This window comes from Barbus barbus (assembly GCF_936440315.1).
Source record: "Barbus barbus genome assembly, chromosome: 41".
Classification (NCBI taxonomy): Eukaryota; Metazoa; Chordata; class Actinopteri; order Cypriniformes; family Cyprinidae; genus Barbus; species Barbus barbus.
Window position 1 is genome coordinate 21,097,641 of NC_136719.1, and position 13,689 is coordinate 21,111,329.

The 13,689-nt window shown below is 35.8% G+C and overlaps 1 protein-coding gene across 1 annotated transcript; it reads left to right on the forward strand.

The window, feature by feature from the left end:
• Positions 1-10,871: 10,871 nt before the first annotated feature.
• Positions 10,872-13,689, forward strand: LOC306860894 (homeobox protein Hox-C13a; the record flags this gene model as incomplete). Its single annotated transcript, XM_079402904.1, has 2 exons — positions 10,872-11,535; positions 13,433-13,689. 2 exons carry the CDS (start codon positions 10,872-10,874, stop codon positions 13,687-13,689), a joined length of 921 nt encoding a protein of 306 aa, XP_079259030.1.

Here is a 13,689-nt window from a genome sequence, read left to right on the forward strand (position 1 = left end):
TTTACTGCTGACCACAATGAGCCTTCACTGAGCTCCATCTCTTATGAAGTGAATCTCATTTAGTGGTGAAGCACACTGAGTAAGAAAAAATGTTTGGAAAATGTTTCCTCTGAAAGTCGTCCAGTATGCCACAGACTTGAAGCAAATAAGGAACAGGGACTGTACCAAAACATTCTGCATGAAATCTATAATCAGCAAGCATTTGTATATAATGAGGCTGTATTGAGTTAGTTTATTTTGCCAGGAAACATGAACTTTAAAAAAAAAAAAAACATGTTGGATTTGTCTCCATCCTCTAGTTGTCTACTATACTTTGCAGACTGTCACGTGCTTGTACACCAGCATCCAAGCTCTTGCTAACAGTAAGTCACGTACATATTGTCCAGCGTTCAGGGACTGTACATTATTGCCGTCGACAGTCGTGTTAAGTCCTTTCAAGCATTTAATATCTCACTCATGCACATTATTTTACAGCAGCAGGATGCGTTAATTATCTAATTAAGGACAGGATTAATTAAGCACCCTGAGCGCGCGTTACGTTGATATAGGCGAATTTAAAATCACAACTCTTCGCTTCTGCAGGGCTCTTCATAAAATCCCACGCAGGATGAAATGTTGCAAAATGCGGTTTTTCAATGCCCCATAAAAAGCTTTAATTTCAAATTACATTTGGTTTGTATTTACTTTGCATTTATAGACGGCTTGACTGAGAAAAACAACTTTTATCCAAACAAGAATAGGTCTTTAAACATACCAATTAAATCAATAAAACCAATCGGAGGACTGGAGGCACACACATTTAACATAGTTAAAATGTTTATTTGGAACTCAGGGTAGAATGGCTTTATCTGATGACCGCTCCACGCCTTTGTATAGCTCCAAACTGAGCAATGTCACGATACGATTATCCATCCATGTGATTAGGTTCCATTATTTAAAATATTTGAAAAGGGTTCTATTTGCGAATGCAAATTTTCGTTTTGTGGAAGTATTTAAGAAACTTTTTTGTGCGTGGCGTTCTTGGATGCAAGTTGATAAAACTTTTATTCAGAAGAGAAATGTCCAAACAGAAGACCTTATAGAGGAACTATGATAATGGGATCATGGCAAGATAATGGGGTCAAAAAAACCTTATACTGTTTATAATTAAATTAATTTCCAATGCACGTGTTCTTCTGAGCAGTTACTTCTGAACTGATCCAAGATATTTCACGTTCGTGGCTCCCCAGATTATCACTAAAGTATAATAAAGTTTTGAACTGTAACTGCCATATTATTCTGGTCTCTTTATGCTGAAATGGAATCTAATGTTAGGAAACAAAAGAAAATAAGTACACTTTTTATTGAGATATGTTTTTACAAGTCTATAATATTTCAAAATATTGGTTGTAAATGAGAAAACGGGGAACACTTAAACACTGAGTTTTGAATGATAAAATGTTGTTAAACTGAAGAGGTGATGAGTATCACTTACTGTTTTAAGTTGGGTTTGTGAAGTTGCAATTTTAAGTAGCATGAGCCAAAAATAACACATCCAGTGTTGCGCGTATAATCAAACTTAGAAAAGGTCCAAAATACAGTCCAAAGTTGATGCTTGGATCAAGACGGACGGTGACGAAATTTGTCAAATGCACTTCTGAACGTGACCATAACCTGTGAGGAAGTTAATAGTAATCAATTATCAGCCTGTGAAATGTATTTTTTGAAAATATGCAAACACGTATTTGAATGTTTTTCTATATATACATAGAATTTCATTTTATTGAACTATTTTAGTTTAATCTTAAAAAAAAAAAAGATTGCAAATAGCAGCGTGTTTTAAAACTTGCAAAAGTTGTGCATTCATACTGTGATTTATTTTGTAAGAGGTGAAGGGGTCTCCTTGCGCGTTCTCCTTGGCTGTCTGCTGTGAAAGACTTTGAACTTGAACTTTACTTGTTGTCCCTGTTCAGCCTAATATGAATTAAGTACTTATCGATTTTATATCCGAATCTATTAATTTCATATCTCAACGTATTAGACGGCATCCGTAATATTTTTTTTTTAAGCGCACTTTTTAAAAATGAGTAATTTCTCCTTGACGTGCTTATATGACACTAGTGTTGCACATACGGATTTATGCCTATTTCTGTCTTATAGTTTAAAATGTGGTATTGCAGTGGTCTGGTGCGATTTTAACTTTTATTTTCATTTTGTACACCAACTTGGATAGGTGTCCAAAGAGCTTCATTTTAGTGCAGGGAAAAGTACTTATACTTTGGTGCCAATATATTGATTGTGACCCACCTTTTTCCTCAACTGTAAATCTGGAATTATGTGGATAGAATATGATCGGACACAAAAAGGCACAAATAGCTTTACGCACAAGTATTTTTAGACTTCATGTTCTAGTATAAATGATATCGTTTATATTTTTCGATTTTGAGAAAACAGTCGATGTACAGATTCTAACAAGTTCAGAATAGCTGTTTTGATAAGTCCAAATTTTGTATAACAAAGTTATATGTAAGTAGGTTATGTTCAAGATAATTTAAACTATACATTAAGTCAAAATCAAATGCTCAACGAGGCTTTTGTAGTAATTGAAGTCTGCACTGGCAATACTTGTGCAACCTTGACCTTCATCATAGCATGTATTGTTAATCGATTTAAAATGCAAAGAGACGTATAATTGTAAAGCTTTCCATAGAGGTTAAAACAACCGGGGGATTTCAGAAGCAATTTGTCAATTTTTTATCCGATACATATCTTAAATTCTAATTCGAAGGACTATTCAAGTGCATATCCCTTACAGCATAGAATTATAACAATAACAAACCGTCCTGTTTCGTTCCGCTAGCGTAAATGTGCTTTTACAAAAATGTAACAAAATATAAAATAGATCATCTGTAGCCTACTGAATTCAGATCTGAACATGTTCTTAGGTGCTTTAGGTCTAGGTTGGATTTGTGATGTAGTTTGCAAATTTATATAAAATGTTTTGTGAACACCCAGAGTTTATGGAAATAAAAGTTTTTTTTGTTTGTTTTTGTTTTTGTATCGGCTACAACAATTTCTTGTTCTAACGATTATAGCGGTTTAAAATATAGGGAAGGAACATACCATTGAGTTTAGTTTAAAAGTGCGTGTCAAGGTACAGATTAGATTCAATATATTCCTATAGCAAAAATAATTTTGCCCAATGTGATAAATTGATGGTAAGCATAGGTTAGAATGACCACCACCCTTCATTATGTGTCCACATAGCTTATAGGCTGATCGTCATGTTTTTCCAGAAATTTCCAGCAGACTGTCAGAATATGCCGTCACATTTGCAGATCTGTTATTCTCATCCATGCTTTTCTGTACATTATTAAGTACTTACATTCCAGTTCAGCTCTTTGCACGTCAGTTTTTGTTTTCATGCATACACGTACGCACACACACACACAATTAAGTGCCCAAGTTTGTATGCCCTATGCAGAATCTGCAAGCCTTTATAATTAAAAAATAATAATAAATTATCATATTTTACTTAAAACTGCGCTCATTCAGATATTTTTACACAATAGATATTTACTCCACATATATTAATATCTGAATTTATACACATCCCATGGGTTCCGATTTTGGTGTGTAGCTTCCTCGATGGTCAATGACTGTTTGTATGTTTGGTCATGGTGGTTTTGTCCTGAGGAGTGAAGCAGCCCACTGTTCTTAAGCAAAAGTCCTGCACATTACTTTGGTTTTCCTGCATTTTCTGCTCATTTATTTAATATCATTGTTTGCACCTTTTGTAATTGTTAAGAACCAACATTATAATTTGGCAAATAGGATGATCGGTGCAAAATATTTTGCATTGGAAAACGTGTAATTCTAAAAGGATAATACTTATTTGTTTACATTCTTTAAGTTTGTAAATTAGTAGAGAAACGTTGTATGAGAACGTACGTACACTATTGTGTCGACATGATAGCATTAGATTTTTCAGAAGTGTAAACTGCCCATAGATAAATATCAAATCAGCGTTTAATCAGAATCAGATTTTTTTACACTGGGTTTCTTTTCTTCGTGTAGTTATTTTATACAATTATAAAGAAGTTGTACTTTGATAGAGTTTTGTAGATAAGAAATTAATATCCGAGGACATTTTTTTCCAGTGACGACTGAACGCCTTGTAAAATAAAAAAGTGCTGTTAATAGTATCAAGTTATTGTGGATGTACAAGTTTTAGTTTTGCTGTTTGTAGCTGTTGCTACGGAAAAAAACATTGTTAAACGTCAAAGAACTCGCTGCTGTTCTAATTAAATAATTGTTGCATGTTGTTGAAAAGACGATGGTGGCATCCCTTTTTCGTGTTTAAGCCGCGAAAGTTGACTCGTTTTGGTCCTTTGTTAAAATAAACTCAAGATACCCTATGTGTTGCTTTTTAGAAGCCTAAACTTATTACTTTTTTTCTTGTAAAAAAACAACGAGCCATGACACAAAGGCCTAGGCCTATGTTTTTTGCTTATCATTCCAGATCAGTAGATTATGTGTGATATGCAGTGTATATGTCTGTTTTCTACAGTATTTATTTTATTTATTTATTTAGTCATTTAGACACTTTTATCCAAAGCGACTTACAAATGTTATAATACCGTATAATGTTATGTAATATACTTACTGTATTACAGTATAATACAATATAAATTACTTGAAGTAAATTGTTATCTGCTGGTTGCTGTAATGTTTTGCTTCTGCTTTTTTCTTTCATAAATATGTAAAGATTCTGAAAAAAATCCAAAATTGCGTTTGAAACTTCAAACAAGAGCTCGAAGCATTACTTCTACAGAACAGTACAATGAGATTGCTCCAAAATATTCCAGCTCACCAGTATAAACAGATTATGGTTCGTTTTCAAATCCCACTGCTGGTATGAATTCTGAGATCTCAACAGTATATTCCGTTAGATATGGAAGAAATACGAAAACTTTATTTGACTATCTGAAAAGAAAAGATGTCAGGAATCGAGAAAGCTACACTTAGAGCCATGCTGTCGCAATTAACATGTCTGCAGAGGAACTGACCGCCTCCTTTAACTTGAACTTGGACTTCCGACGAGACGTGTCTGAAAGTGGGGGAGACATTTTGTCTGTATAGAAGATGTGACAAACGGACCTTTGGTTGTCATTGTAAAGCAGCCCTCTGAATCTAAGGCCTTAACGTGGAAAAATAAACGAGTGGTGCAGAAAATCAAGGACGAATTGTCAGATTGCATGAGATTCTTTGTCGGGTGCTTTTGAATTTTTATGTTGTCTAATTTTACTACACAGACATTAAACAAGTCATCATAAATGGACGGGCAAAACAAAACGTGCATGGGTCCACAGTGTCCATCAGATTTTCGTGGTTTGTTTCTGGTTTTAAGATTTGCTTTCTCGCTTCAGTGTAACCATTGCTTGTGATAATTGCAAAGCAGGTTATATACAATTAACAAAGAATGCTACGCAGGTACTGTCGCGTTTCTGTGTTAAAAATGAACATCCCGGTCCGTGAATCATTATTAGGTGAATCATTTCTTGCTGTATAGCCTACTCTGCCTGACCGCAGATTTTAATGATCATATTGCTCACATGTTCTTCATATCAGCCACAGATTTATACCGCATTGCACAGAGACTGAATTGACGCAGGCCTAACCATATTCTGCTGACAACTATGCGAGATTTAATACGGATTTCTTTCTTCTCTATAAGGGACGGTATAGCGTTCATGACGAAACAGAGTTTGATATGTTTAGCTTGGAAGACTGGTTAGTCGTATACCCACTCAACTACTGTTCTTTTCTTGGCTTAAATATTTAACTGAATCATGTTGGTATAGGGGTATTGTACTGTAGCACTGTGCCACTGCAGCAACATAATGATACATATTCATAAACGTTGGCACTGCACTCTGCAAGATGTAAATTTTTGTCATAGGAGAATCAATCCCTTGAACAAGGCCTGCAGCAGCCCCGCAAGAATGTGCATGCAGAGGCAAGGTGTAGCTTTAAAACGCCTGGAACACTTCACTTTTTTTTTTTTTTTTTGATGATTAAGGCACAGAACAGGTTGCGTTTACGTTTTTTGAAGAATTTTTTTTTTTTCGTTCAAAGTGCAGTATACTATATTATGTAAATTTTGGTGGGAAATGAATTCTTACTTGGATAATTAACAAAAAACTGCTTGGATGTCTTTTTTTACATCAGTTTTACCTGTAAACCAGGTTTTGTAATAGAGTAAAAGTACTGTGTACTTTTAACGCACATCTTTTTAAGGTGGAAAATAAGCAGTTTCGGTATAAACAGTCTTTAAAGAATATCGAATGAATATATAGAATGAATCTAATTTGTGATGTCATAATATTTTTTTGACTGACTAAACTATTGAACGTGAGTATTCAAATGGTCTCTGAGCAGTGGAAACCAGAATAGAAGCCACCTTTTAATAGCGCCCAGGCTAGCGAGCTTTAACCGATGTTGCAATCTATATTTCCCCACTCCATCACAACACAAGACGCTCAGCCACAACAATCCAGCTCCCAAATCTCTGAATGACAGATTTCCTTGACTTTAACTCGGACGAGCAAAACTGTTGACTATAACTCTTGTTTTATTCTATAAATGAATTAATAGGTATGGATCAACTCAAATCTGTGCTTTATGAGAGCCTACGATGTATTTTTCTTGTTTTCATAAGAGCAAATTAAGCAAAAATGTATTATTTTAACGTTTGTGTATACTGTAAATGTTTTTTTTTTTTGCATAAGGCAGGGTTAAAGATGGAATTATTTGCTGGGGAATAAATTCCGTTCATTTATTTTCTGTCACATGAATAAATGAATGTATAAATCTGAATGACGATTTGGGCCTGTGATAGAGAGATGTGTAGACAGCGACAGGTATCTGTTTTTACTCAGTATGCCTGTATAGTAGCTCGTAGGCTGGTAATGTGGGTTAAGTGTGTAATAGCAGAGCAATGAAAACAGACTAAAGTTTTGTTGTGAAAAATAACATAAAATGGAAATATTTAAATAAATATGTTGCTTTTTTCCATTAGATATGGTTTGACATTAGAACAATTTGTCACGTGACCAACAATGTTTATTTTTTTAGTAAATTATTGTCGCTTTTAGGTGTTTTTGTGTGATGACGTCGATGAACTACGCAATTGGTTCGTCCTTTTTGATAGATCTCAATTTGTAACAGTCCAGGCAATGCTTTTCTTACATTTGTTATTCTCTTTAAGCATTTGTAATATTTTTATTTGATATTTTGATATGTATTTTCAAAACATCACTCCTTGTCAGTTTGTTAAACTGGGGCTAAAAAGTCCGTTTTCGGAAAAAGGTCAGATTTCTAGTTTTGGGAATGTGATTAAGAAGTTGATAATTCAGTGTGTGTTCCACCACAGCGGTAATTTAATTGTGAATGAAGGACATGGATATTTATATTTAGGTGTGCACCTGTGATTCTTTGCAACAGAAAAGTTAAACATCAGAGAAACTATGCCTATAGAAAGCTCTGCTTGCAACATGGACTGAAACACACAGAGACGTGCATTTCTAGGTGCACAATTTTGTAAGGAAACGTATGATCCAGACTTGTGTTTGCTAGATCTCTTATGTATATTCAGCGAATTGCTTATTTTTTTGTCTTATTCATCAGTGCTATTAAAATAAATATGCAATATTTGAAATAAATCGTTTGACGTGAAATAATGTGTTTTGTGATTTAAACAAAGAAATTCAAGGAAGAAAAGTGCTTTCTCTCATAACCAATCACAGGAGCACATTCACATAGAGACAGACTGACTCAGACACAGAGACACTCACAAGATCCTCTTCCTGTTTGGCACTGTGGTCACAATTTTAAAGGCGCAGTATGTTGCGCTCTTGCTGTTTTTCAAACATTGCTCACTGATTTGAAATGCTAATACTGAACTGTATGGTTTCACAATGTAAAATGTCGCAAATTTACATGTATTTTAGTTAAGATGGTGTAATTTGAACTGTTGCATGGAAATGCATTTCCAAACACAGGCTTGTGAAGTGCAAAGCCTGAGATTACACGTACACAGTATTATTATTTTACAGTGTTAGAGAGGAGATGTGATTAATTTAATTGAAAAGTACCCAAGTGTAAACAACAGTAAATGCAAATTTCAGACTAATAACAGACAGGAATAGCAGATATTGTCAACAGAGCCTTTTAAGTTAACGCCATTTCAAATCGTTTTATGAATAGGCTATATATTCAAACTTTATTCAAACAGATTCTTGCGTGTCTTTTGAATAAATATTTTCAACTTGTAAATGAAGCAATAACATGAGCACAACCTTGTTGCGTGTGGAGTGCGATCTTAAATATGAAATAAATAAAACCTTATTTAAATCATAGAAATGTATTTGTATTGACGAAGAGATTTAGGCTACTTTTCATATGACTTGGGATTTTGTTTTATTATTATAAGATGTGTTGTATATACTTGTTATAGGCTATCTGCTGTTTAACAGTGATCGTTCACGATTTAATTGTTAAAAATCAACTTTTGAAGTTGTTGTTTGCATTTAATGAAAAATCAATCAAAGTGAGCTTTTGAAAATTATCATCCAGGGTAAATGTATTAGTTTACTGCATAAGCTCTGCCTTACATTAAATACGGCAATAAGGTAACACCAAAACTCTTTGGCCTGCGGCTTACTTTACAATTTCATTTTCACATCAAGAATTTGCTGGTTTGAGGAAGAAAATGTATAGAAATATTGTACATCATTGTATTGTACAATACTACTTTTTTCTGTTTTGTGACGAACGTAGTTCTAGTACATAAGCTCATTTAATTAATTAAATCTTGATAATATAAGTCAGACGAGTAAGCTAGAAGCTCCATAATTAACATGTCATACAGAGGAACACTTCACAGAAATACGAGAGGAAGAAAGCAGATTCACCGGAAGGGGATCTGCATTGTTAGTCGTATTTGTCTTCCTACTCGTAACGGTTTAACAGTTGCCGGTGCACTTTAAAAATGAGAATTTACTTTGGGGACAACTTGGTTTGTTTGCCGGTTTCTTTTCCGTTTTCTCAAGTTGTATCTCAAAGCCTTTCAAACTACAGCGAGTTTGCATGCATACGAGTGTGAAGTTCATTCTTGTCTGTCTAGACTCTGATTACGACCCTGTTTGTCTGCGTTTTTTACCTTGACCTTGGACTTCCATGCAGCTGCCATTTGTAAGATTCGTCCATTCTTCAGCCTGTGAAGACAACGATGGGTTTATCTTTGCAACCAGGAGTAATCAACATTATAAATAACGCAAAAAAAAAAAAACATTGCCTATGGTAAAAACTGTTCAGATCATCTGTAGTAGCCTACACAGTAGTCTCTGTCTGTCTAGTCGCTACACAATTGAAACTAATAACAGAGGACTGTTTTAACAGAGTATGGGACCCTCTTATTCATTCCTCATGAAACGCTGCATTGTAAATGTGCAACATCAGACCGGAAGAAAATCTGATCCTGTGTCTATGCGTTTTTTCGTGTCATGGCTCTAGCTGGACCTGATTAAATTTTGTTGAAGAATTCTAAAAAAGAATAAAAATAAAAATTCTAGAATTCAAAAAAAGAATAAAAATGCAGCATAAAAAAATAAACAGCTACCATACCTGGAAAAACTACAAATATGTTTGGATGTGTATTGTGTTATCCTGACATTGGACATTTTGGACAAGTCAGTGGGAGGGAAATATGTTAATGAAGAATGTAAAAATGAATCCATACTTAACATTTGCAATATTTTTCAGCTGTATATTTTTCTGATAGTCATTGCTTTGTTTGAGCTCAAACTAAACTACGTACACATCAGCACGCAGTCCTAAACGTTGGAGGGTACATGGAAAATAATAATTAAAACAACTCTTAAAACTGCAATTGTGTAACTGAATATGAGGCAAATTATTTTATAACAGTGAGACAGAAACATACATATCAATGAAAAGCAATTCACAAAAGAGTCATGATCACACGCCATTAGTTTTATAATTAAAATGGTACATGAAATAACATGACAGAGCACACCAATGCTTTTTTTACCCTGTGTAGAGTATTTATATTCTGTTTGTAGTATTTTTTGCATTTTTATTCGCATATTATTATATATTTTGTTGTTGATTTGGGTTTTATTTTATTAGTTTCTAAAATTAATTTGCAGCATAATAATTCATTCGTATATTAAATAACGCAAATATTTTTTCCCTCAAATGCAATTGGAAGTTAATCATTTTCTTTAGGGTTATGACGATGACGAAAAGCTGCTGAATAACTGAAAAAATGAAGAATAACTGAATTCATAAGATTCCGATCATGTATAGTTTGCTTATGCAACTTATGAAACTCTTTATGAATTTATGGACGTTTCCTTGTATGTATATGTTTATTTATGTCTTCTGTATTTATGTTGTCACATATATGCAACGTTTGAGATTGTAGACAATGAAGGTTAAATAAAAAAAAAAGTGCATACTGCTAAGTGTCCAGACATTTGTCGGCCGAAATGTTGAGGATGTTTTCTTTCTCCTTAGCTTGAAGCCTTCCCCTTTTAGAACAGCTATCTCCAGCTCTCTTAGCCAATGCCTGGGCACCGAAAACCATAGAAGCCAGGCGTGAAACATGAGCCAGTAGTTGTTTAAAGGGATTATTCTTCCCACCCACAACCCAGTCTCTTTGGGATAGTTAGCATATCACGTGCCTGCGCTTTAATGAACTGGACACATGGATGTAGTCGTGCGCATGCGCGTGTGTAAAATGTAGTTGGAAATGAGGTATCAGTCTTGGAGTAGGCGACTTTTAAAAAGCATCGGCAGCCCGTGATATGACGACTTCGCTGGTCCTGCATCCACGCTGGGCGGACACCTTGATGTACGTGTATGAAAAAAGCCCGAATGAAAATAATCAGAATAAAAGCCAAATTATGGAAGGATTGAGCGGGAATTGCCCTGCGTCTCATTGCAGGGAACTGATCTCACACCCCGCGCTGGGGCGGCATTCCGGCACCATAGCGACTCACCAGGGATCCGTGTACTCGGATATATCTTCCCCTGAAACTGGGCGACAGTGCCCCGCTCCACAGACGTCATCTAGCGCCTCTCTGAGTTACGGCTACCCTTTTGGAAACCCTTACTACGGTTGCAGATTATCTCACTCGCACAACGTGAACTTGCAGCAGAAACCGTGTTCATACCATCCCGCAGAAAAATATGCCGAAACGAGCAGCGCCTTGCCCACGGAGGAGCTCTCCAGCAGGGCAAAAGAGTTTGCTTTCTACCCGAGTTTTGCTAGCTCGTACCAGGCGGTTCCAGGATATCTAGACATGTCGGTGGTCCCCAGTATTAGCGCGCATCCCGAGCCACGTCACGATGCATTGATCCCCATGGAGGGATATCAACACTGGGCTCTGTCGAATGGCTGGGATGGGCAGGTGTACTGTTCAAAGGAGCAAACACAATCTTCTCATCTTTGGAAATCTCCGTTTCCAGGTAGGCTATGTCTTGGTATAGTTGTGAAACCATGAAAGTATTAAAAGTGCATATGTAGGCTATTACAGGGATGATACGACTTCCTGTTATGATAGGATATACTTTTCCCCAATTGTAAACTGAACATGCAAAGCATTCGCCTTAAAGAAATGTGTCGATATGTATTCTTCATCAGTTGATAAGCGCTTTCAGCTCATAACTCTACATAATGGATTTTGATTGCGCATCCAGACGGTCTGCAGGAAACTGTCAAATGTGTCAGTTTTGTTCGATTCATTTTTGACATGTGACAGTCGGAAATTGGCTTTCCACAACAAGCATTTGAGAGAATCCTAACCTCAACAAGTTTCAGCATGACAGAGTTTAGTTCGCCTAGAATATGCATTTTATTTACAACCGCTTACATAAAATAGTACAATGTTTGAGTGACGTATCTGGTTACAAAGGTTAGTCATATATTAACTCAAATATTATTGAGTCACAGGATTCTAAAGCTAGGAAAGTCACGCAATTTGGATCCTGGGGTATGGCAATAGTATCTACCTTTGCTCCTCCAGTATGATAATACAGAAGGTCCTTATTTGTACCACGCATAAATCTTTGTCAGTAGTAATCGGGAGTGGTGCCCCGCAATCTGTTATGGACATTTTGCGAATGCCATGGAGCAGCGTTATTATTATTTTTCCCCTAAGAGCAGCTGACGTTCTGTAGTCAAGTTATTGATTTTAGCTGTGAGCAAAAATATTGCATATGATGCAAATACCAACTCAGCCATTCAGTATTGTTACTCAGCTGTGGCAAATCAAAATTACCAGTGCTATGTTGGTAGTTCACTGTAATTTCAGATCTAAACTATAAAGATACTATCGCATTATAGTGGTTATAGTGAATACTTGTCACCACCATCACGCCCCTGACCTGTTTAGCAACTCTCCCCTCCCCCCTTAGAAGAGGTCACATACACAGGTAGCCACAAATAAGGATATAACAAAATATGCTTGTTTAATGCAGTCCTTTTGATGAACATCGTCTATAGTGCTGATTTTGTGCGTGCCCAAGTTCTTTACAGTTTCTTTAAGTGTGGTTGGGGCCGTTAGACAGTAATTCGTGGCTGACAGAAGGGCTGTGGACATACCTCTGTCTAAAACATTATGTACCAGTTTACTGACAGGGAAAATCCTAAAACACATCTGAATGTATGCATACTTCAGCTGCCAGAGGATCCTAATATCCTTCACCTTATTTTACCTTTAATGTGATTTTGGAAAAAGACTTTTGCTGGGCGTTTGTGCTCTTTTATAATATACATAATAATTATGGTAGCCTACACATGATTTTGCATAACAGTATACTGCGTTATAACTGAAAAACACTTGTCATTGCTATACCCACAATCTTGGCATTTTAGCAAGACTTTAAATTGAGGATGATTTGGTCTTTTCACAAACCCCATCCATCCAAACTTTACTCAAGAATGATTTATTGTTGTCTGTGTATCAGTGCTGGTTAAAAACCTATTATATTAGGCTACTCCAATGCTGGGGGGGCACACTAAATAATCTCAGCATCGTGAAATGGACCAAAAAATAACCCCCATCCACCTATAGATATATATAATTTGGTAATTTTAATATTTCAATATTAATATATTATTTTGCATTAAATAAATAAAGTAGCCCACAATAGGAACACAACTGCCTCTTTGTTCATTTATGACCGTTTTGTCTCCAGATATTTAAATAATTTGACGCAACAATTAAATAGGCTACTTTATTTAACAGATAACTGTTTTTGGTGTTTTCCCAAAGTGTCGAATTGAACCAAACTTTCTTCATTTTTTTATCTGTGTCTCACCGGACAAACAAGTTATAATAATGTCTCCTTATTTTTTTTATAGATGTTGTTCCGTTGCAGCCAGAAGTCAGCAGTTATCGTCGAGGGCGCAAAAAGCGTGTTCCCTACACCAAGATGCAACTAAAGGAACTGGAAAAAGAGTATGCAGCAAGCAAGTTTATCACCAAAGACAAGAGACGACGCATCTCTGCGACAACCAACCTCTCAGAACGCCAAGTTACTATTTGGTTCCAGAACCGCAGAGTGAAGGAGAAGAAGTTTGTCAGTAAATCCAAGACTAATAATCACATGCATACTTGA